This window comes from Pyrus communis, chromosome 17, assembly GCF_963583255.1.
Source record: "Pyrus communis chromosome 17, drPyrComm1.1, whole genome shotgun sequence".
In the NCBI taxonomy this organism is placed as follows: domain Eukaryota; kingdom Viridiplantae; phylum Streptophyta; class Magnoliopsida; order Rosales; family Rosaceae; genus Pyrus; species Pyrus communis.
In genome coordinates, this window is record NC_084819.1 from 21,128,053 (window position 1) to 21,154,034 (window position 25,982).

The window sequence follows — 25,982 nt, forward strand, 5'->3', positions numbered from 1 at the left end:
AGTTGGCTAAGCATCATGTGTTATATGATCGTGAGTTTTGGGGTCGAGTTTCCTTTTGCATTAAGGGCGTTCTTCCTTTTGTTTGTGTTTTGAGAGAGGTTGATTCGGAGGAGAGACCCCCCATGGGTTTTATATATGAGTTGATGGATGACGCAAAAGAGAAAATTGCAAGCAATCTTAACAAAGTGGAGAAAAAATATATGCCTATTTGGAGAAAGATAGATCGTAGATGGGACGATCAACTTCATCAACCACTACATGCGGCGGGCTATTACTTAAACCCACAATTTCGATATGAGGATAATTTCTCAGATACTGATGAAGTGCGAAATGGGTTGTTTGCTTGCATGGATAGGATGCTTGGGAAAGGGAAAGAACGTGAAGAGGCCGATGCTCAATTGGATTTATTTACTAATAAGCGTGGTCCATTTGCGGATTCTATGGCTATGCAAACTAGGAAAAAGCGAACACCAAGTAAGATTTAATTAGTTAATTGTTAATATCTTTTTATCATTAACCTTTAAATTACTTACCTTATTAATATTGTTTTTTTAGCGGCTTGGTGGGAGCGCTTTGGGCATAAAACACCCGAGTTAACGAAATTTGCTATCCGAGTTCTAAGCCTTACTTGTAGTGCATCGGGATGTGAGAGGAATTGGAGCACATTTTCAATGGTAAGTAAATATATTATTAGTATCTTAAGTGTCATTTTTGCTTAAAATGTTTAGACTTGAATAATAGAATTGATTTATTTGTAGATTCATACAAAACGAAGGAATAGGCTTGAACACAAAAGGCTTAATGCTTTAGCTTATGTCAAGTACAATTTGGCTTTACAACAAAGAAGTAAGAAAAGGATGGAGAAGTATGATCCTATTGTTGTGGAAGAAATTGCCTCCGATGATGAATGGATAACAGAGATAGAAGATCCCGTTCTTCCTGAAGATCCTACATGGCTTGAGGATGAGTTATTGTATAATGTTGAGGCCGTAAGGAATGTGCCAACCCCGGTTTATGAAGGTGGCTCATACATTCGAGAGCCTAGAGAGTCTTCTCCTCCTCCTCCTCCTCCTCGTGAGCCTACTCCTCCTCCTTGTGAGCCTACTCCTCCTCCTTCTCCTCGTGAGCCTACTCAACCTCGGGGTCCTATTACATACAAAAGAAAATGGAGTAATGAAGAATCCTCAAGTAGAACTAGAAGAAATGTGGAATATGATTCGGAAGATTCTTTTGATGAAATGATGAGATACCCGACAAGTTCATCTAGAGTTGGCAATGAAGAGGATGATGTGGCCTTTTATTTAGATGAAGAGGATTTAGATGAATGATTTATATCTTTGTTTGTATTTTGATTTATATGAAGATGATTTGGATGAATGATTGTTTTCTTTGTTTGTATTACCTTTTGAATGATGAATTTGGGTGATATTACCTTTGAATGATGAATTTAAATGATATTATCTTTTGAATGACTATGGATTTGAATGAAAAATTGAGAATGGATGTTTATTTTACATAGTATTATTTTTTATACAATTATATGTATAATATATAAAACATATATATAAAAAAAAATTAAATCCTGTAAGGCTTCGCCTCACGCCTCACGCCTAGGCTAGGCTTCGCCTCGGACGCCTCGCCCACGCCTCACGCTTTTAATACATTGTTTCAAACTCATTGTAACGATCTCATGCTTAGTTCATCAAAGCATGAAATTGAGGGGGATGTTAGAGTATGAGTTAGATTGTGACACTTGTCATAAGATTAGGAGCTATGTTATTTAGTTAGTTGAGATTGGTTTGTATAAATAACAACTCTACCTTCTATTACTTGCACAATAAGAATAGATATACAAAGCTACATATTCTTCCTTCTTCTTCTTCTCTATACCGAAACTGTTCTTCCTTTTACATCAAGATCTTCTTCATCTGATATAGGTTAACAAAATACAAGTTCCCACGATCTAGCCATCAATTTAAGGAGTTACTGGAAAAGTTATCCCAAGAATATGAAGTACTGAAAACTGGCAAATAATATCAACAAAGTTATATTACAATATGAATCTATACTGCATCTTGGGATCTAGAAAATTAATTATTTACGACGACATGAATTTATACTCTTACCTTTGTACTTGTTGGGAATTTAAGGGCCTGAAAAGATTGGTTTATGGTTATAGTACTTTGGGAATCTGTGGAACCTGGCCAGTTGGCTGCTTGTCTAATTATGCCATGCACGTGAAGGGTTTGTTGCAGAGGAAGCTGGGGACAATATTGTAGCAAATTTTATTTTATAATATATAGTATCACATAGAAGCTTACCAAACTATTCTTGAATTTGTTTTCATTTACTCGGCTAAACAATTCTGTTATGACTTTCAAAAGTTTTTGATTATCAGTTGTAACCAGAAATTTATTGTGATTTGTGTTTTCTATATACAAAGAGATATTTTACACTAAATATTCATCTAACTACGAGACTTGAAATTCGAATTTGGATACTGAGGAAGCGTTATGCTATAATCAAGTTGGCTAAGCCCAAATATGGGTTATGATGATTTGTAGCTTGCACTTAGTAAGTTAGAAGCCTTACTTTTGTTACCCAGTTGCTGTGAAATTTTAACCTCATGAATTTATTGAACTCAAGTTTGCATGGCTGCAGATATAATCTCTACTAGGGCTCTAGCCTATGATCTGATTTTTCATTAAGCAGTAATGAAGCACATTCGCAAGAGGAGGTTTCAGTAGACCAAAGGATTGTGTGTGAGTTCTGAAGAAGCCGATGACAGATAAGTGCTTTTACAATTTGCAGCTTTGCTTTGCACTTAAAAAACAAAATGGGGTTGCTCCTTTTGCTGCTACTGTTACTTGAGTGACACTTAAACGACAAAATAGTACATGCATGTTGAACTGTTGATGTTACTGCTAAGAGATACATGTAAACAACATTTATACTCCATCAGCATCAATCTTCACATTTGACTTCTTTAAAAACTTGATCACTAACAATCTAGCAAGGTCTTAATTGTGTCGAACGATGAAATAACTGCCTCTTATTCCACCAATCTTAATCAGATGTGATGTGTTGAATAATCCCAAATCATTTTCTTTGTAAAGGGACATCTTCCCATTGTTTGGTAATCTAATTCCACAAAACTCATTGCAAATGTTGTGTTGTTAGCATGCTTCCGAGAGTTCCTCTATTTGTCTTAAAAAAGGGATCATATACCTAAAATTTTCACAGTTAGTTTAATGTACATTACGATGACATATGAAGTGCCTCTTGGAAGTAGATAGATCAAACCCCACCTCATTTATTTAGGTCACATGGCTTATTTATCTGTTGTACGTCATTTCTCTGCCCCCTCTTATAACCAATACATGCATCATGTTCCTATGTAAGGCAAAGCTAAAAACTGCATCAAACTTCCCCCGAATAATTGGGATGAGATAGGGCTGACTCATTTAGCTGCTAAAACTAATTACATTAACATAGCGATATATAAACCTGCCAAGTCATAATTAGATAAATAAATAGATTTAGAGAGTGATGGACATCCTTAAGTTCTATATTTATCAACGTACTAATCAGGGGTTGCAGGATATGAGGGAGGTCAGATGGCTATGAAATTGACCTTATTATAAGAGTCCAGCTTTTAAACCATTAAAAGAAAAACTGCAGAATGATAAAGAAGAAAATGAAGTTCAATATTGTTATTTCCTTTTAGATTGGGGGATCACCGTATAGGTCACATGAATAGAGAGATAGAAAAAACATGATATAACTAGTCACGTGATTAAAAAGACAGAAAGAAAAAATATATATCATTGGTTGCATCCAAGATTGTGCTTTTCAGTTGGCTTATGATAAAACTCTCTTATGTGACAAGAGATAAAAAAAAAAGCGAGATATGTAGTCGCGAAATGACAACAAAAGAGGAAACACATATCATTGCTTGCACGCAAAATTTTCTTTGCAATTGGCTTATGATATAACAGCTTCCAGGATGACTGAATGCTGAAGGCGTACTACAATTATTGCTTGATAAAAAATATATCCTCATTATATATGCTGCTGAATTTTATTTTATGACATTGGAAACTGTACTTAGAGGAGGATGCACACTAGTACTTAGGTGGTCTAAAGATCACCCGAAGTTCAGAGAATATACATGTGAAGATCTTCCAATGACCCTCTGAATGTTTTGTACGAGTCCCTTTGTACCTATTTAGTGTTTGATGTAATACTTGCTAGACACATCTCAACAGGTTACATGGACAAAACTCAATAAATTTCTCGATATCAGTCATCAAGTGTTCAATGAATTGTCTCGGTGAATAAACTGAAATTTGTTTTGTGCACTTCGTGCTATATTTTTATCGAAAAAACTTGGACATTTAACACTAGAACCATGCAAATTCAAATCTTAAATCCTGAATCCATCACTTATTGTACCACCTTCGCAATTCCTGAAAAATCTAATTTATTGAAGCTGTAACATGTCGGTGGAAAACTAGCACGCAGGAATTGACTCAAAGGTAAAAAAAAAAAAAAAAAAAAAAAAAAACAACCTAAATTCCAAAATTTTAATCTGATTTGCAGTAATTTGCATGCTAAAATTGTTACCTATGCTAACATAGCCAACCTAACAATGAGAGCAACTCCAGCCCGGCTTGGATTGACTGGCACCAAGTGAAGAAAATGGCCTGGCTTGCATGGAATGAGCTTCAGCCCGTAAAAGTGACTAGCACCCAGCCCGTGCCAGTCAAGAGCCCAACCCAAAATGGACAGACCCAGAGGCCGGTCTGTTTCTTGGCGCGTGCACAACATGCGGGTTTGCAGGCGAGTAGCCGACAGGCTTTGCAGGCGGTGGGGCCCGCGTGCAGGCCAACTTGCAGTCATCCGGCTGAGGGCTACGTGGCCCTCCTCAGAGCCGTTGGATTTCCAACGGCTAGTTTTTGTAGGCCGTTGGATTTCCAACGGTAAAAAAAATTTAAATTTAAATTTTAAATTGGACCGTTCGATCACAGATCAACGGTCCACGTTTATTTCACCAGAAATTTAACAAAAAAAAAAAAAAGGCCCAACGGTCAGAAATTTGACCGTTGGCCACGTGGCAGCGTGTTGGCTGTTGGATTTGATTATTTTTCAAATCCAACGGTCCAGATTAATTACAACATTAAAATTTATTAAAAATTAATTAAAAATGTCAAAATTTTTTAAAAAATACAGAAAAATTTAAAAAAATTAATTTTTTTTTTCTATAAATATCTAACCCTCATCTTCCACCTTACACCACATTTCAATATTTTCTACACTTTCTACACTTTCTACATTTGAATATTTTGTACACTTTGAGAGAAAAAAATGACTTCGTGGAAGCTCAGTGAAGATGTTACGTTGTGTGAATGTTGGGTTCGCACTACTCATGACCCGATTACGGGTAATGAGATGGATAAGCGAGAAATGTGGAGTAAAATTACGAAATCGTTCAACGATGTACATGGAAAAGATGTATATGGAAAAGATGCAAGATCTAGTCAAGGTCTTCAAGGTCGTTGGAAAAAACTCAACGCATCCTTTACTTGTTGGAAAAACGCCCTCTCTCATGCTTCTGGTAATTTGCATAGTGGGACAAGTTTAGCGGATGAGGTAACAATATTTCTATTTATTTATATGCATTCCACCCACATCAATATTTTAATTTATTTAATTTCTTATGTAATTTTTATGTAATATGCATTCCACAATACTTATGTAATTTTTATGTAATTTTTATATAATTTTTATGCATTCCACAATTCTTATGTAATTTTTATAGACACTACAAGCACAAGCATTCTACAATGCAAAGAACCATAACAAATCATTCAACAAATGGGAATGTTGGCAAATTGTCAAAGATTGCCCTAGATACAAAATTGTGGCAACCGGTCCAGAAGTTGTCATGCACGGTATGGGTCTACACAGTTCGCCAGAAGCAGACACAGTTTCCCATCCTTGCAATCTCATCCACTTGATCTGCAGATGCTCCATATGCAAGCATTCGCAAGGCATCCGTAATTTTTTGCTCAGGAAGAAGACCTAGAACATGAAAAGCATCATCTTTTTGCACAAAATATGGATCATGGTTGCAAACATCACTCATGATTTTAGCGAACAAACTTCGTTGCATTCTAAAACGACGTCTAAAAACATGATCAGGGTAAACGCTGTTGGGAATAAAATAATCTTCCAAGAGATCTTTACCTCGTCTTTCCCTTCTTCTATCGATGTTTGCCGCACGTCCGGGTTTGGCTATCTGACCCATAGCTTCCATGATACGGCGGGAATGTGAGACCCTCCGCCTTCTATGGTGATCATCCTCATCCTCCTCCATTGTGAAGGCCTCATCTCCACCTCCACCTTGGTCAAGATTGACCAATTCTTCCTGTTGTGCCAACAACCTTTTCTGCTGCTCTTGCAACTGTTTATACGCTCTCCTTGAAGAAGACATTGTAAGAACTCAAGATTTGAAAACGATAAAGAAGAATTCTGAGCTAAAAAAAAAGATTGAGTTTAGTGTGAGGATGGATGTAGGGATGTAGGGTTTATATGGACAAAAAAAGAAGAAGATGAGGTTCTGGACAATGCCATGTGGCACTACGTGATTGGTTGAAAATCTTAGTAGAAATCTATTAAAAAAATAGTGCGTTCGGATAATGACACGTGGCGTGACGAGATTGGTTAAAAATCTTATCGAAATCTTGCCTAAATTATTGTAAACAGGAAGTGACACGTGGGTTGTCGGGATTGGTTGAAAATTTTAGCGGAAATCTATTCAAAAAATAGTACGTTCGGATAATGACACGTGGCGTGACGAGATTGGTTAAAAATCCTATCCGAAATTAAAACTATTTTTTTATTATTATTTTATAAAAAAATTATTTAATATTTTAAATGGACTGGGTGCCAGCGCATTTTGTAGGGGTGAAGATCGTTTGTGCCAGCGCATTTTTAGACTAGGTGCCAGCACATTTTTTTTGGGGTGGAGATGCTTTGGCCTATTACTGTTCAATTAAGTGGATAAATGGGCTGGGTGCTGGCGCAAAGTGGATAGGGGTGGAGTTGCTCTGAAAGCAATGCAAAGTAAGTCGTGTGCGTGGCACGTTATACGTAGATCGTAATTAAATAGTGAATAACTACCACATGCTAGTGGTTGCTCAAATAATTCTTCAATATTTAATTTAACCTACTGGAGCTACCAGAGATTTGCATGTTTAAAATGGTGGCCCTCCTGGATTCTAATCCGCTGGAGGTAGAGCACGCCATTAATATGGTGCCAAACAATTGAAGCAGGAGCAATATATAAAGCAATAAGCTCACTCACTTCCCAGTAGAATAAATTTGAGTTCAGAGCTTACACGACGAAGTACACGTTTGAGTTAGCTGTTCTGGGATTTCTTAGTGCAATTATTTCACCATGCATACCATTTTTGTTTCTTGGGTTGTTCTAGGTCTGCTTGCTGCTTGTGCTGGCCGTCAAGCAGAGGCACGGGCTTTTTTTGTGTTTGGAGATTCGTTGGTGGACAACGGAAACAACGACTACTTGGCCACCACTGCCAGGGCCGACTCCTACCCTTACGGCATAGATTATCCTACTCACCGACCCACCGGTCGTTTCTCGAATGGCCTTAACATACCAGATCTTATCAGTACGGTTCTTACGTGCATTTTGTATTATATATCTTTTGTTACATTTTATCTGGCTATAGCTTAGTGATTATATATTTGTTGTAACATATTTTTGCATTATTTTCATATTTTCAGGTGAGCAAATTGGCTCAGAACCCACGTTGCCCTACTTGAGCCCACAACTCACTGGACAAAACCTACTTGTTGGTGCCAACTTTGCTTCTGCCGGGATTGGAATTCTCAACGACACTGGAATCCAATTTGTACGTCCTCTTTAAGCTTATTATATTAGTTGTCTCTCTATCTAGCATGCGCCCACCACAATGATGGTATCCCAAACTAATGACACTATGATGCATAATGTTAAATCTTGTACATGACAGTTCATGGTTAGTTTGGGATACCCCTGTAGTGTAAGCCTAAGTGTGAGGTAAGTTTCTGGTAAGAGAAGGAGCAGTCCACTCTTTATATATAGTTGATGGTAATATTGTACAATTAAACTATTAAAGTATGCAAATTACATTTTTTTTTTTTTTTTTTTTTTGCGTTTTTACTTTTAAATTACCACAAACAATTAAAAAGCAGACTTCCTAATCTAAGCAATGTCCAAAAATGCTACATTTTACAGCTCAACATAATCCGAATCTACAAACAGTTGGAATACTTTCAGCAATACCAGACCAGAGTGAGTGCTTTAGTTGGACCTGAGCAGGCTCAACGACTTGTCAACGAAGCACTTATTCTGATTACCCTCGGAGGCAATGATTTTGTCAACAACTACTACTTGTTGCCCTTCTCTGCTAGATCTCGCCAATTCTCTCTCCCGGACTATGTTGTCTACCTTATCTCCGAGTACCGCAAAGTTCTAGAGGTAACTATATACGTCTATGACAACTTTTACGAAGTGTCAATTATGTTTCCGTCATTGTTTTTGTTACTGCTAATAGTTGCACTATGCACTCGCTATTATTACTTCAGCATTATTATCCTTTTCATTATTTAAGTAACATGGAGTGCATATAAGAAATGTTCTCCAACTACCAAGTAATTAAAAAAATACAGTCACTCACTATGAGATGTGATATTAAGATTTAATAATAATGTATGTGATTTTAATGTTTTAATCTTAAATTCTGATAAGAAATTTAAAGAGATGTGACTAAATCTGGTGACATAAAAAACACGACTCCCATATGAATGTACGTAGAGAATGGTCACAAGAAAGTTAATTAGGATAGATAAGAGGAGTAATGGGTGATGTGACGATTGGGTAAGCATGGAGTATTCAGAAGATTTGGAGGACATGTTTGGTTTGGTTGGTGTGATCAGCAAGCAATATGACATTTTCATTAATGTATTCTGCCCAAAAGCACTTATGACGACTATCAGCCTGCATTCAAGTCTCTTGCTGGGGACAAAATAATAATATACATCAGAATGTTCACTTTTATTAGACAAACCATCGTTAGCTTAAAGAAGTTGTTTACTTGTTAACAATCCAAGTTAACACATTTCATCAAAGATAGTATAGTTCGACACCACATCTAACAAATTAACAAATAAGTGGGTGAATAAGTCTCGAGGTTTTGAACTCTAACCTAGAGCTCTAATATCATGCTAGACAAATAGACTCTGAGCGCGCTAACTTAAACTATTAAGAAATAGACCAAAGAAGTAAGATAACACGTCCCTCGTTTAGAGCTACATACTTTCGAACATTTTTTCCTTCGCTAATTTACATGAATAATTCCTTGTTATGTCACTGGCTAGGTCAATATGTTTCAAACTCTACATGCTTTCTACAATATGATGTTTTTACTTCATATTTTCAAATACAGAGGCTGTATGAATTAGGAGCTCGTAAGGTTTTGGTGACAGGCACAGGGCCACTAGGGTGTGTTCCTGCAGAGTTGGCTCTGCACAGCAGAAACGGCGAATGCGCAGTGGAGCTGCAGCGAGCGGCTTCCTTGTTCAACCCGCAACTAGTCGATATGATCAACAGCCTGAATAGCCAATTTGGCTCAGATGCATTTGTTGCTGCAAATGCATATGAAATGAACATGGATTTTGTCTCCGATCCTCAAGCTTATGGTGCGTAGATCTAATAAGTTGCATAACATCTAACAACATTATGGTCCGCATGTCTAAAACTTTGAAGGAGCTCGTAACTTAGTTGGTTGAGAGCATTCATATCTGCACACAAGGTCTAGCATGTGTTTGGGGTTTAGGGTTCCGACCCCTTATATGACTCCCCCTCTAGAGATTAATGTTTTCTGGTGTTTGTTTTGCAGGCTTTGTTACGTCAAAGATAGCTTGCTGTGGCCAAGGACCCTACAATGGGATTGGACTCTGCACAATTGCCTCCAACTTGTGCCCAAACAGAGATTTGTACGCGTTTTGGGATCCTTTCCATCCTTCTGAGAAGGCAAACAGAATTATTGTGCAGAAAATCTTTACCGGGTCCAACAAGTACATGAATCCAATGAACCTCAGCACTATTTTGGCCTTGGACACTAAGACCTAGAAGTACGTACTAGTTAAATAACTAGAACTACGAGGGGTGTGATTGTTTTTTAACGTAAGATTATCATCGTTTCCTCAATTTGTCTTCGTTAGTATTGCTTATTTAGCATTATTTTCCTTATGTCCTGGAAAACGCTAGTGTAATACTGTAATTTTGTTTTCATTGGTTTGTCTATTTAATAATAATTTCAAGCTTAATTAGCTTTGTCATTGTTTTGTTCCCTCACTCTCTTGTCATAAACCTTACATTCAAACATCGTAGTTTGTTACCAACCCTATCTCATCTTCGAAGACCAACTGGCTATTAGTCTAACGAAAATTCTCTTCTGAATGTTTGAAATAGATTCTAAGTTCAAACCTCTCCTCCCCGATAAATTGTTGAGAGTAAAGTTTCTAGTCGACAAAAATTCTAAGGACGAAAACAGATTTACTCCAACAGTCTCAAACATTCAAGGCCCAAAACTAAAGGGCCGACACGTTAAAGTGAAGCATTATATGACTGCCCAATAGGCCTAAATTGTGATATCATAGCTGTGATGGAATCGAATAATATTGGAGGTCTGATGTGGCAGGAGATGGAGGCTTGAGCTGGGAATGAAGTTTCAGGTTGGGGATTGCGTTTGAGGCGACGAGTTGGGAGTGAACGAGTGAGATGGGAGGGAGGGAACCAGTGAGATGCCAGAGCAAGGAAGAGGACGATGCGAGATGTGAGGGTAGGATTGCCGTGTTACAAAATTTCATTAAGCATTACTGCAAATAGTGTTGGATTATGTGGCCAAGTGGCCATATACTTTAGAATAAACAAATCAAAGGTGGACAACACCTTTCCTTGTTTTGGGGAGGAAAAAAGGGAAAAGATTTTGTGTCCTCTTCAACACCCGTGGGTGTTGGTTTAAGAAAAGAGTGGTTTTTCCTTTGCAGAAAAAAGAGAGAAAGGAGAGCTCATTTCGGTTTGAAGAAGAAAGAGAGAAGAAAGAGCTCATTTTTTGCAGAGGGCAAGGGAGAGTTGCAGAGAGCCTAAAACAGAAGAAGAAGTTGTTGCTTCATTTGATTGGTAATCATCAACCAAAGTAATTGACACGCCCCGACCCCGATATTCCCCAAATACCAGGATAGGCACGTGCTGGCCGACACTCGAAGGTGACGAAAGCCATTTATTGAGTGCAAATGCTAAAAACAAGTGATAAATAAGGCTTATAAATATAAAAGAATAAAGAATATGCAAATAAGGATCATGTTCAGAGCACACCTCTAATCTAGAACACTAAAAGAAAATAATATAAAATTGAATGAAACAAAGGAGTGGGTCCTACACCGAGAGGACTCGAAGATGCCGATGCGGAAGTGCCTGGACGTCGGGATTGTATGCCTTGATTCTAAATCCTGAAGGGGGCGCAAAACAAACATGAGTGGACCAAGTTGATATATATAATAAAACAGTTATCAACGTACTAACCCCCAGGTTTTATGAAAACACAAGTATAATGAGAAACATAGGTTTTCCGAAATCTAGCATGTCGTGCAATGTCTCAAATCATCATTCGCATAAAATAATAATCACTAGTGAATGTCCAATATAACACTTCAGGCCCCATGCCGGCTCCCCGTCTCTGAGCACACAGTCAGAGGAAAATGCACTTCAGGCCCCTTGCCGGCTCCCCGTCTCTGAGCAGACAGTCAGAGGAAAACACACTCCAGGCCCTATGCCAACACCAAACCGTCGCCCGGGACAGACCGGATCTATCCCTACGTCCCGTAGCGGAAGGGACCACTAGGTAAGTACAAAACCAGTGAACATACATATATTGAAAATCAACTTCATAGTATAAAGTCATCCATCATCTATACTATAAAGAGGTGTTCTAAACATGTTCTAAATATCATATCGTCATCCATCAGATATGCTATAAGAACATGGGTTATAGGAAAAATAGTAATAATTCAAACTAGCCTCAGTAAGCATGTTATCTCAAAACGTTCATAAAACATAATCATCAAATCATGCTTTTCATGTATGCATTTCTACGATCAAAACATGCATTTTTAGAAGGGGTCCACTCACAGTACTTCGCTGTCGAAAAGCCACGCCACTAGCGAAGACGGAAACGCCGCAAATAAACGCCCTTAAGCACATAAATGGTACATTTAGTCAAACTCTACTCAAATGAATGAATTTGGGAAAACGGACATCGGAAACGGGTTCAGGACGTCGAAATTAGCCTAGGAGGGGTCCCGCACGAAAACCCAAAAAGTCAACGGTCAAAGTCAGGTCACCGTTGACTGTTGACTGGGTCAACGGTCAGACCGGGTCTAAGTCAACGGGTCAGGGTCACGGGTTTGGATCCAGGTTGGGTTAAAGGGTTTGGACTTGGGTTGGATCCGGGTTGGGCCTAAAGGGTTTGGGTTAGGATAATTGGGTTTAGGTTTTAGGTGGGTTGGGTTTGGGCTTTAACCTCACGGCCCAATGGCCCAATTAAAAAGGGTTTTGGGCTTGGTTCACACGGCCCTAAGGCCTAATTTAAAAGGGAAATGGGTTTGGGCTACAACCAAGGCCCTAAGGCCTTTTGGGTTTTTAAAATGAAATAACTAAAAATAAAAAAGGAAAGCGTAAGGGTATTGGGCCAAAGACCCAAGTCAGGCCTAAGGCCCGCGGGGAAACAGAATGGCCCGAAGGCCTGGGTGCCCGGAGAAGACCACCGGAGTTCGGCCGGAAAGTTCCCAAGCTCCGTTGGAGCTCACAACTCAACCAAAACATGTCATTCAATATACCAAATTGAAGCCCCGAAGGTAAGGAATCGAAATATACCCTTGGTTCCCGTCATCGTGGTCGGAGTTGGTCGGAAAACAGCCTGGAAGCCACAGGTGTCCGCCGGAACTGGGTAAGATTCAAATGAGCATAACTTCTTCAATACTCAATGAAATTGGGTGAAACAAAAAGGAAAGTTGTAGTACTCAGCGAGACAAAGAGATTGATACCTCGCATGCCGGCCAACTCGCTGTGGTTTGGCCGGAAATTGCCTCGAAAGGGGCGGTGCTCGCCGAAAAACTGGGAAATGCCTCCGAGGTGGTTTTCTTAGTGGTTTGACGTCCAAAGCACAACCACGGGGTTAGAAAAGAGTTATAGGTGTGGGCATGGGTGTGTGTGTGTGTGTGTGTTCTTGTCGGAGGAAGGAGCACCGAGAGGAGGAGAAAGGAGAGAGAGCACGGGAAGAGAGAGTGAGGGAGAAGAGAGAGACTTTTCAGTAACAAAAAAAATAAAGGAAAAGGAAAAAGGGAAGAGACCGGGGAACAAAAACAGGGGTGGGCCCCTTGGGCTCACCAATTAAGGCTAGAAAAACAATTTTAAAAAGGAAAGGTACCCCCAAACTTAGTGAAAATACAAAAATACCCATTTTCTTACGTAAATTCCGGGACGGGTTGTTACAGTAATTGTTGTTGTAATAGCTTTGAGCTATATGTATAGAGAATAAATTATTCTTTATTTTTCTTTCTCTATTTGTTTCTTTGGCGTGTGAGAGCTATTGGGTGTATTGGCCTTTTGGGTTGTGAGATTGTCAACACTTTGTAAACTCCCATTTGGTTGATAGTGGATTATTGGGTGAGCTCCTACTGCTCCGAGGACGTACTCCAGTTACACTGACTATGGAGGAACCTCGTTAAAATCTTTGTGTCTTTTATATTTTGTTCTTGCATTTTCATTTGATAAAATTTCCTGTGGGTTAGCTTGAGTTGGTTCCATTTAGTTTGGTGCTATCCTAGCACAACAATTGGTATCAGAGCACTGGTTGCTCTTGGGTACTGTCTAATTGCCAAAAATGTCAGACGGGCAAGATGAGAATCCTTTTGGAAGCAGCTCCGGATTTCCAAGAACTACGGTGCAAAATGCAAAGTTCGAAGTTGAAAAGTTTGATGGCACAAACAACTTTGGGATGTGGCAATGTGAGGTCAAAGATGTGTTGGCTCAACAAGATCTACTTGCCGCTTTGGGAGAGAAGCCGGAAGCTATGTTGAAGCCGGAATGGGAGAAATTAAATTTGTGGGCTTGCTCTTCAATTCGGTTGTGCCTTGCAAAAACTCAGAAGTATTTTGTGATGCGGAAGACATTGGCAAGTGTGTTGTGGCAAAAATTGGAAGACAAGTATATGACGAAGAGTGCAGAGAACCGGCTACACTTGAAGAAAAAGCTCTACCGCTTCCAATACAAAGAAGGTACAAAAATGATTAGACACCTTGATGCTTTTAATAAGTTGATTGCCGACTTGTTAAATTTAGATGAGGATATTAAGGATGAAGATAAGGCCTTAATATTGTTGAATTCCTTGCCGGACTCTTATGAGCATTTTGTTACCACTATTATGCATGGTAAAGAAACTGTGAAATTTGAAGATGTGTCAAATGCCTTGATGAATTATGAAATGAGGCATAGAGATAAAAATCATGATAGTACCTCGGAAGCTTTATTTGTTAGAGGTAGATCATCGGAGAGAAGATCATCTTCTAGTAGGAAAAAATCACAGTCTCGACCTAGAGGAAACTCTAAAGGTAGAAAACCTTTGGAAAGGGATGAATGTGCCTTTTGTCGTAATAAGGGCCATTGGAAGAAAGATTGTCCTAAATTGAAGACCAAAGGTAAAGAAAGTTCTGAAGCTAATGTTGCTGAAGTTGAAACAAATTTTCCTGATTTTGCTTTAACCACTTCCTCATCATTTGATTGTGCTACTAAGTGGGTGTTGGACACGGGTTGTACTCATCATATGACTCCTCACAAGGATTGGTTTTCAAGCTTGAAAGAGTTTGATGGCGGTGTTGTGTTCATGGGAGATGACAATCCTTGCACAACAAAAGGGATTGGTACAGTTCGTTTGAAGTTGCATGATGGCATGGTTAAAGAGTTGACAGGTGTTCGGTATGTACCGAATTTGAAGAAAAATCTTATTTCTTTGGGAACTTTGGAAGCCAAGGGCTTCAGGTTTCATTCAGATGGGCAGACATTGAAGGTGACTTATGGTGCACTTGTTGTGATGAAAGCTCCTCGATGTGGCCATTTGTATTTATTGCAAGGAAGCACTGTGACAGGTGAAGCATCTGTAGTCTCAGAAAATATGGGCACATCCGATTCTGATACTACTAGATTGTGGCATATGAGATTAGGCCATGCCGGTGAGAAAGCTCTACAAGGACTTGTGAAACAAGGTCTTCTAAAAGGTGCCACGACTTGTAAGCTTGATTTCTGTGAGCATTGTGTCTTGGGGAAGCAAACTAGAGTGAAGTTTGGTACTGCTGTACATCAGACGAAGGGCATTCTTGATTATGTGCATTCGGATGTTTGGGGTCCTACAAAGACTCCCTCTTTGAGTGGTAGACATTGGTTCGTAACCTTTGTTGATGATTATTCAAGAAGGTCTTGGGTCTACACTATGAAGCACAAGAGTGAGGTGTTGAGCATTTTCTTGGGTTGGAAGAAAATGGTTGAGAATCAGACTGGGAGAAAGATTAAGATTTTGAGATCGGATAATGGTGGTGAATACACATCCGACCCTTTCTTTAAAGTTTACAAAGAGGAAGGGATTGTGAGACATTTTAGTGTCCGGGGAACTCCACAACAAAATGGAGTTACAGAAAGATTGAATCAAACCTTGATTGAGAAGGTTAGATGCATGTTGTCTCAGTCGGGTTTGAGCAAGTCGTTTTGGGCAGAGGCAGTTACTTATGCATGTCACATCATCAACCGATTACCCTCAGCTGCTGTTCAGGGTAAGACGCCAATGGAGGTATGGACTGGAAAACTTTCTAATGATTATGATTATATTCGTATTTTTGGTTCACCTGCTTATTTTCATGTAACTGAAAATAAACTTGATCCTAGAGCCAAAAAGGCTATCTTTCTTGGTTTTAGTAGTGGTGTCAAAGGTTACAGGTTATGGTGCCCGGAGATGAAGAAACTTGTAATCAGCAGAGATGTGACATTTGATAAAGAAAATATGTTCAGAGACTCTGAAAAGAATGTGAAAGATGTCCAACAGGTGGAGCTTGAGAAAGTTGCCTCTAGTACTTCAAATCCTATTTCCGCTGATGTCGAAGTCACTACAAGTGAAGAAGTGGGAGACCATGAGGATGTTGAAGAAGTTGAACTTGAAGATTCTATTCAAGTTGAAGAACAAGTTTCACCTCAAGAGTCTATTGCCAAGAACAGAGGAAAAAGACAAATTACCAAGCCAGCTCGGTATAGTGACTATGTTGCTTTTGCTCTTCCTATTATCACTTATGAGATTCCATCCAATTTTGAGGAAGCCATTGAGAGTGAGGAAAAGGGGAAGTGGTGCAATGCCATGGGTGATGACATGAATTCTCTCTTGAAGAACAAGACTTGGGAGTTAGCTAAATTGCCTAAGGGTAAGAAAGCTATTGGTTGTAAATGGGTGTATGCCAAGAAAGAAAATGCTGATGAGAAAAGCAATGTAAGATTCAAAGCAAGATTAGTTGCTAAAGGGTATGCACAAAAGGAAGGCATTGACTACAATGAAATTTTTTCTCCAGTTGTGAAGCACTCCTCAATTCGCATTATGTTAGCTCTTGTTGCACAATATGATCTTGAGCTTGTGCAACTCGATGTGAAGACGGCTTTCCTACATGGTGATTTGAATGAAGAGATCTATATGTGTCAACCGGATGGGTATAAAGTGAAAGGGAAAGAGAATTTGTTTTGCAAGTTGAAGAAATCATTTTATGGCTTGAAGCAATCTCCAAGACAATGGTATTTGAGGTTTGATAAATTTATGAGAGGCCAAAATTATTCTAGAAGTCAATATGATCATTGTGTGTACTTCAAGAAGTTGCAAGATGGGTCTTTCATTTATTTGTTGATATATGTTGATGATATGTTGATTGCCTCAAATAATGTCGAAGAGATTGATAAATTGAAGAATCAAATGAAGAATGAGTTCGAGATGAAGGATCTTGGTGAAGCAAAGAAGATCCTTGGCATGGAGATCACTAGAGACAGAGAGAAGGGTCTAGTTTGTTTGAATCAAAGACAATACCTTGAGAAGTTGATTCAGAAGTTTGGAGTTCATGATTCAACTAAACCGGTTAGTACCCCTTTGGCTCCTCATTTTAAATTGAGTTCTCTACAATGTCCTAAAGCTGATAAGGAGAAGCTGCAAATGAAAAATATACCATATGCAAATTTGGTTGGTAGTTTGATGTATGCAATGGTATGCTCTAGACCAAATATTGCTCATGCAGTTGGCATGGTGAGTCGATATATGCATAATCCTGGTAAAGAGCACTGGCAAGCAGCTAAGTGGATATTGAGGTATCTCCATGGTACTCAAGATGTTGGTTTATGCTTTGAGAGGGATGACTCTGGTATTAGTCATTTTGCTGTTGGTTATGTTGATTCAGATTATGCAGGTGATCTGGATGGAAGGAAGTCTACTACAAGCTATGTGTTTACTATGGCTAAAGGGCCAGTTTGTTGGAGGTCCATTTTGCAGTCGTCTGTTGCCTTGTCTACTACAGAGGCTGAATATATGGCAGTTGCTGAAGCTATAAAGGAGGCCATTTGGATACATGAACTGATTAGAGATTTGGGGGTTGATCAGAAGCAGGTGGAGGTACATTGTGATAGTCAGAGTGCCATTTATTTGGCTAAGTATCAAGTTCATCATGCGAGGACCAAGCACATAGATGTGCGTCATCACTTTGTTCGTGAAGTAGTTGGTGAAGGGGAGATCATTCTCCAGAAGATTCCAACTAAAGACAACCCTGCTGATATGTTGACTAAGGTTGTTGGTGTAGCCAAGTTTGTTCATTGCTTGAACTTGGCTCGCATTTTGCCTATTTAAAGAAGGCGTTGAGCAGTAGGAGTTTTGGAGCATTTGGCTCGGCATTAGTTGTTCTCTTGCTAGTGATTGGGAGTGTTTTTTTGTGTTGATTGTGTTGGTTGGCTTATCATGGTGTGTGAGAGCTATTGGGTGTATTGGGCTTTTGGGTTGTGAGATTGTCAACACTTTGTAAACTCCCATTTGGTTGATAGTGGATTATTGGGTGAGCTCCTACTGCTCCGAGGACGTACTCCAGTTACACTGACTGTGGAGGAACCTCGTTAAAATCTTTGTGTCTTTTATATTTTGTTCTTGCATTTTCATTTGATAAAATTTCCTGTGGGTTAGCTTGAGTTGGTTCCATTTAGTTTGGTGCTATCCTAGCACAACAAATAGTTGCTTCCGTTTTCAGCTGTTTCTCACAGTGATTTTGAAAATAAGCACTTCTTGGCTAAGTTACAGTTACCAAACACAATATTGAGCCCAACTTTTTTTTCATTCCCGCTTTTAAAAAAATTTAAGCAGTACCAAACTGGTACTAAATCTTCTGCTCAACACACCTAAAGAAGTCCATAGCTTTCGTTTTTTGAGGCTTAATTTTATTCAATTTTTCTAACTGTTTTTTGGCTTAGATTTCTAACTTGATTTTAGGAAACAATCAAGCCAGTCGCAGAGAAATTAAATTTTTACCTGAAAAAATAGATCGGTTGAGAAACAACCTGTTATTGGGAGCAAACGCTAATAAACTTAACAAATGTTAAGAACAAATACACACATTATAATTTTAGTATAATGGTACATCACGGACGATATTTTAAGTAGAGTAATGATATTCACACGTCGTTTCTTACCTCTCACACACTCATTTTAATTTTCAACCGTCAAATTAAATAACTTAAAAAAGATCAAACGATATAAATCAAACATAAAATATATAAGTATAGCATCGCTCTTATGTCACAAACTTATTAAGGGACGACTCCACAGCTATGGAGTATGGACGTATGAACACTGAAATAAATTTGGTATAGGACAGATGTCAGCCTGACGTCTGATATGAACGCATCTCTTCAACTCGATTAACTTGGCCTCTAAATGTGTTGCACACCATATAATATATATTATTATACATAGGAGGCTTTAATAATGGGGTGAGTTGTAAGGCTTACACCATGTCAAACTTCAATGATCTGAACCATCTATTTTTCAAGTTGCACCTCTTATATCATTCTTGCAAAATATTAGTCAAACCGGAAATATTTGAGATATCTAATTGAGTTCAAAAAAATTAACGAATTCTATAAGAAGCAATGAAATTTCATCGTAATAATTAAATAAGCAAATAGTTTCGGATTGAATTGAATTTTTGCAAGGATAATCTATAAATCGAGACTTACAAAATAGACGTTCGGATCATTGAAGTTCGACGTGAAGTGGGTTCCACAACTAATCCTCATTTTTTGAAAAGTATAGGATCCCTTCCCTTAATGAACATTTACCTATAGATCGATGTGTGTTCGACTTTTCCCCTTCCATATTATCACTTGATGCTTGTAACAAAAGAAGACTAAAGTGCAATTAGGTTATTCATTGTATTTAGCTTATGTTCTCTAACATTATGGTTTATAACCTATACCTTCTTCAAATTAGGGCTAAAGAGCGTATATTATATACCTATAGACTAATGTTGTATGTTCGATTGTTTCCTCCTTCAATATCGCTCGGTGCTTGCTACAAAAGAAACCTAAAGTATAATTAAGTTCAATGTATTTACCTTAAGTTCTATGTGCTTGTTACTTTTGAATTTTTTTTGTTCTTAATTGTGCAGCAAGTTTCCTTTTGAAGCTAGCTAGCCACAGCTGCTAGCTGCAGGTCAAGGGTCGGCATGAGTTTCGAGCGCCATGCACTGGGGGAAATTAAAGAGCCTCAAAAGTTGGTTGAGAGAAAAAGAGTTGAATAAAATTTGCAACCCTCGGGAAAGCTAAGGCTTTTCTTTTTGTTAGTTGAACCGTTCCCAGCAAAGTTATTTCGTACGAACGATGTTGTTGTGTAGTAGTTGGTATTATTAAGGCTCCCTCAGCTCTATTATTACTTCATGCATGTTGCTCTAGACGTACTAGGGATGACAATTCTAACTGTTAAACTCGATAACCGTCCAAATGAAACGGATTTGGGTATGGAAGTTTGGGTATATTCTGGATATGGAGAAAAACCGCTTATATTATTTGGTTATGGTTTTGGATATGGTTATAGAGGTCCCCAAACTGTATCCATAACCGAATCCGACCCTATTAGTAAATAATATATATATATATATATATATGTGTGTGTGTGCGTATTTGTATATCCATTATTCACCGAACCATTACCTTGAGAATACAAAAGTTGCATTTTGTAGGAAAGTAAAGTTTTGAATCAAAATCAATGTGAATTCAATGGTGCTTATGTGAGATATCAAAGACAAGCCAACATCATCAGTGTTTTAATTTTTATACTCAACAAGATCCATTCGTTGGACCATTTTGTACATCAATGACGAAATTAATATCTATTAACTTATAATGTCTTAACTGAACGAATATATTTTTTGTATTGACGAAGATGGATATACTCGTTAACCGATGGGGAATCCGTTACCCGGTGAGTATGGTTGTGGATAATACCCGATAGTTAATTTGCAATTATGGATATGGTTAATTTTCGTGATTATGAGGATAAATATAACATTTCCGTTCCCAAACCAAACCGTTGCCATCCCTAAGACGTACCAATAATTTTGAGGAGTAAATCCTGGGGCCCAAATACAATTCTATGAAGTAGTAAAACGCGTTTGTGTTATAAAGTATCTTCTCGGCAAGAGAAACTTACAATAGAACGTGACATATGCATGACAAGAACGAGAAATATATATTGCTTCATGCAAGTTCTTCGCCTTCTCAACTCAACTAGACGCAGTGAAAGGCAAAACTCCCACATCAAGAAAGGACCAAACCTTATAATGACATACAAGAAGTTTGACTATTCCCCATATTTTTATATTACTGATAGTATTTTGGCAGAATTGTGTGAAGCCCAACGACACAAGTATTTTACGTCTTCCAATTTGTGATGTCTACATGTTAGACTTAAACATTCATCACATGTGAGACGGTGTGTGAGAATGTGAAGAAATATCTTATATCAGAAGTTTACTAAAGCTTGCATGTCCTTGTAGCTAGAGAGTTGGACTACTCTCAATCTCTATATTACCAACTGATTTTATGATAAAACCTCAATTTCCTTTGTAGACAAATTATGTTAAAGCACGTAGGCTTGCAGCTATACTTTTGTATTGAATCTAGGGTTTCAATCACATTCCAATCACCAATAATTATTCTAAACAACTTTTTCAGGGCCATAATGATTTGAAATTGAGAATGTTAGCAAAAGATTTAGGAGCTGTGAGAGTAGTTGGTTTTGCAATCAAATATCTACGAACTATGTTGACTAAATAATTGACCCATTCATATGGTAACAATTAGTTTTGGTCACATGCCCTGGTAGTAAGTTTTTATAGGTTAGCAAAACTGCTGGGAGTGAAAAAGTTAAGTCTGTAAGTTATATTCACAGGTGCTTCTTATATTCTACGGCTTCTAATTAAATTATAACCAAAGATGCATGGTCAATCTTTAGCGTAAGCATTAAGTAAGCAAGCTATCTTTGAGGAGAAGCCTATTTTGTTTGCAGACTACCCACTAAACCGTGACACACCAATGGCTAAGAAGGGTACGTACCATAAGGTCTACTTCTTTTGGGAAAGAAGGACTAAAAGCCAACAGCCATAATAATTAATTTACTGGCACCAAATTTGAATTATCATTATATATAGCGATGTTGGTATGGTAATTGTCACAAGCAAAGTTTTAAGAAGAAATGTCATTCAAGATGTGGAATTTTCTTCACAAATAATTGACCGCCACCTGTCCCGTTTACTTGCATGTGAAATTGATGTCCTATTAATTTGATGTTTTCTCATCGGTGAAACTAGAAATTTTGCAAGAATTTATAAGAGGTTGAGTTACTTTTCATATTGCCAAATTGGTTTTATGGTAGAACCCCAACTTTCTTTCTAATACTAGAGCAGGTTGGCCCACGTGTAAAGCCCAAAGACCACACTTGCTCCACGTCACTCAATTCGTGTTGCCAAGCATCTGACTTGAAAATGTTGCCACATGCGAGGGAGCATGTGAGGATGTGGAGGTAAAAGAGTCTCACATCGGTGAAAGGAGAAACTTTGCAAGGCTAAGAAGTTGGGCTACTCCCAACATTGCCAATTGGTTTAAGGTGGAACCCCAACTTTCCTTCGGGTATCAGAGCAGGTTGGCTCATGTGTGAACGGCCACACTTGCTCCACATCACCCAATTCTTGTTGTTCACATGTTTGACTTGAAAATTTGCTATACGTGAGAGGGCGTGTGAGGATTTGAAGGTAAAAGAGTCTCACATCGGTGAAAGAAGAAACCTTGTAAGGAGTTATAAGAGGTTGAACTACTTTTCATATTTCCAATTAGTTTTATGATGGAACCCAACTTTCTTCGTGGAATACTGGTGTTTTCAAATAAGAACAATTTATCAGCAGCAGGTTAATTTGATCCCTTCCAACACTACTAGACCTTTAGCACACAAGGTTTGAAAAGCAAAAACTGTAAAAATCAGGTTGAGGGTGAGCTAGAGAACAAACTTGAACAGCGTATATGCAAGTTTAATTGAAGTTGTTTTAACTATTATAAATCTGATAGATTTGATGCAAGCGTGGTCTAGCTTGTCTAGAAAATCTGTTGTTTCATCGGGTATATGGTCGTGTTGAAAACACTCGTCAGGCTATGGACATAATGCTGTGCATTTATCCTTGGTTGTAGGAGCATGACTTGTCTGCACTAGCTACTGTGGCAGATTCTAAATCAACAACGCATTGTAATGAATTTTTAACTTTCTATATGTACGCACTAATGCATTGATGGTTTTAACTATCTTTATAGTAACGGATCGCGTAGGAAGTCTCTCTCCAATTCGAGGACATACTTTGATGAGCCTGACCCAACTGACAATTACACCAATTTTTTCTCATTTTTGAGTTGACTTGGTAGTAGATTAACCTAAAGCCAAAATAATACTGACCAAATTTACGAAATCTTGGTCGAAAAGCCACTTCAATTGATCAACAGGAAGCAGAAATTTCAAAACTAGCTTTTCTTTTTCTTTTGCATTGCCAACCATACAAGGTATTGTCATAAACACAAACTACAATATAGCTTTGCTTTTGTACAAGTGGGCCTAAGATTTTGCTCCAATTGTCAAGCACCCCTACCTCTATATAACCCACCTCTCATCTATTCAAATTTCCCCACAAACACGGTGATCTTTGTCCAATCATAAGAAAAGATCTAGTCCAAACTCCTTTCTATTTTCTTCGTTAGGTTACTCCCAAAAAGTCAAAAGCCAATCCCATGGCTAGCTCATTGGCCATTTTTTGTGTGGTCATGGCGTTGGGAATGTTGAGTTGTGGGGCTGAGGCTCGTGCCTTTTTTGTGTTTGGAGACTCACTGGTCGACAATGGTAACAACAACTACTTAGCCACCAGTGCTCGTGCCGACTCTCCTCCTTACGGCATTGACTATCCCACCCGTCGACCCACCGGCCGTTTCTCCAATGGCCTCACCATTCCTGACTATATCAGTTAGGCTTTCTTCCATTCTCTTTTTCTTTCCGATTTTTCGGGTTCTTTTCTCGTTATTCACATGTACTGAATTGACCTAATATGTGTGTGTGTGTGTGTGTGTGTAGGTCAGAATCTTGGTGCAGAACCTACATTGCCATACTTGAGTCCACAGCTCACAGGGCAAAAGCTACTAGTTGGTGCAAACTTTGCCTCCGCTGGCATTGGAATTCTCAATGACACTGGGGTTCAGTTTGTAAGTTTTCTTTTAAACCAAATAGAGGATCATGCGAGAGATTAGCTCTTCAGTGCCCGTCATGGGCACAAAAGTGCTACATGCTAGTAAATTAATTAACTTGGTAAAGCTGTCAACCAACAAATTTTTTTTTTGAACAAGTAATGGATGGATATGTGTGAAATTTTCAGGCAAATATAATCAGAATGCCATTGCAATTGCTAAACTTCCAACAATACCAGCAAAGGTTGTCTGCCCAAATCGGACCTCAACGGACCAAACAGCTCGTAAATCAAGCACTCGTCCTCCTCACCGTCGGCGGCAACGATTTTGTCAACAACTACTACCTAGTGCCTTTCTCCGCAAGATCTCGCCAGTTTTCTCTGCCAGACTATGTCAAATACCTCATTTCCGAGCTCCGAAAAATTCTCTTGGTAACCAACTCCTAATTTGGCTAAGTTCGAAAATAACTTGCTAGCTAAGCGACAATGTCACATGTTAATGACTTATAATTATGTGTTATTTGATCATTCTTTGTTTCATAACTTACAGAAAATGTATGATCTTGGAGTACGAAGGGTTTTGGTGACGGGGACAGGACCGATGGGCTGCGTGCCTGCTGAATTGGCCATGAGAAGCAGGAATGGAGAATGCGCAGCAGAGCTGCAACGAGCGTCGGCTCTGTACAACCCGCAACTCATTCAGATGCTGAGATCAGTCAACAGCCAACTCGGTTCTGATGTCTTCGTTGCTGCCAACATACAGGAGACCCGCAATGACTTCATCAGGAACCCTCAAGCATTTGGTAAATTAATTATACAATATACATTTATATCAATTTTATGTTCATGACCTAATATTATGATCATGGATTAAGTTTTGTTCAAAAAATTAACCTATTTAGGAATCTCCTAATCTACACTTATTTTCAACCCCACCAATCATTTTGTCTCTTACTATACATTTTTTTTTTTTTTTTTTGTGTTGGTGACATAAAGTTGCTTGTTTAATTTATGTTGTGCAGGATTTACTACATCAAAGATTGCATGCTGTGGGCAAGGACCTTACAATGGCTTGGGGCTGTGCACAAGAGCTTCCAATTTGTGCCCGAACCGCGACCTATACGCTTTCTGGGATGCATTTCATCCGTCCGAAAAGGGAAACAGACTGATCGTTGAGAATATTTTGACAGGGGATGAAAAGTACATGTACCCCATGAATCTTAGCACCATCTTGGCTTTGGATTCCAGGACCTAAGACATATTTCCATGTGAAACTAATATTTATGTGTACTAGATTATGATCTGTGTTGAATGCCAGTACTATCTGCCATTTATGTTTGTGCGTCGCTGGGATGTCTAGTGATTAAAAACTGATTGGCTTCCCAATTGCTTTCTAGTTTTTGTAATGGTTTGATTTGCAAGATTTTCCCCAGGGTGATAATGTAAAACTTACCAACAACTTAAGTACAATCATTTTAATTTACATTGAGTCGTTTTGTTCATGCTTGTGGAATTTATTATCACTTGCTCAATCTATCAGGTATGAGATTTTATTACAAAATGTCTCGTTATTAAATAGTGGGTAATCGTATTTATATTCATCTTGGTATAATCCAAGTGGTAGTACGAACCTACCTGCCCTTGGCTCTAATACCATGTGGAATTTTCAAAGATACAGGCTGAGGACCCCGCGTCCAACGATATTGTTCCCAATTTGATAATTAGCACTTGTCCAATATAATTTAGAGTAATAGTTAAAGTAGAGTAATCATATTTAAACTCTTATTTCTTCTTCCCTTTGGCCGATGTGGGATAGCCAACATTGCTTGATCAAATTTGCTAATGTTGGTTTATTTGTAGCTATTGAACATACCGTGACCATTTCTTCGTGTTACATGGGTGCGTGATTTGTCTAATCTCTTCCTAAAATATTCAAAAGTTCGTTTTTTGTAACCAAAATGAGTTAATAATAGTTATTTATGTGCTCGAAGTTTAGTGTTTGATCTCCCCTTCTCCAATATTGCTTA

General features: G+C 38.4%; 2 protein-coding genes across 3 annotated transcripts; both read left to right on the forward strand.

Moving 5' to 3' along the window:
- Nucleotides 1-7,316: 7,316 nt before the first annotated feature.
- Nucleotides 7,317-10,398, forward strand: LOC137723389 (GDSL esterase/lipase LTL1-like). 2 transcript variants are annotated; one of them, XM_068462582.1, is made up of 5 exons: nt 7,317-7,694; nt 7,810-7,937; nt 8,303-8,545; nt 9,513-9,769; nt 9,987-10,231. In XM_068462582.1, exons 1-5 carry the CDS (start codon nt 7,463-7,465, stop codon nt 10,093-10,095), a joined length of 969 nt encoding a protein of 322 aa, XP_068318683.1. In that variant the 5' UTR covers nt 7,317-7,462; the 3' UTR covers nt 10,096-10,231. The 2 variants fall into 2 exon arrangements, with proteins under 2 accessions (XP_068318683.1, XP_068318682.1); XM_068462581.1 differs by having other exon boundaries at nt 7,325-7,694; nt 9,513-9,765; nt 9,966-10,398.
- A 13,012-nt stretch (nt 10,399-23,410) lies between these two features.
- Nucleotides 23,411-25,442, forward strand: LOC137722803 (GDSL esterase/lipase LTL1-like). The gene is made up of 5 exons (XM_068461899.1): nt 23,411-23,738; nt 23,847-23,974; nt 24,145-24,387; nt 24,506-24,758; nt 24,978-25,442. The coding sequence occupies exons 1-5, from the start codon at nt 23,510-23,512 to the stop codon at nt 25,208-25,210; spliced, it is 1,086 nt and encodes a 361-aa protein (XP_068318000.1). The 5' UTR covers nt 23,411-23,509; the 3' UTR covers nt 25,211-25,442.
- Nucleotides 25,443-25,982: the final 540 nt, after the last annotated feature.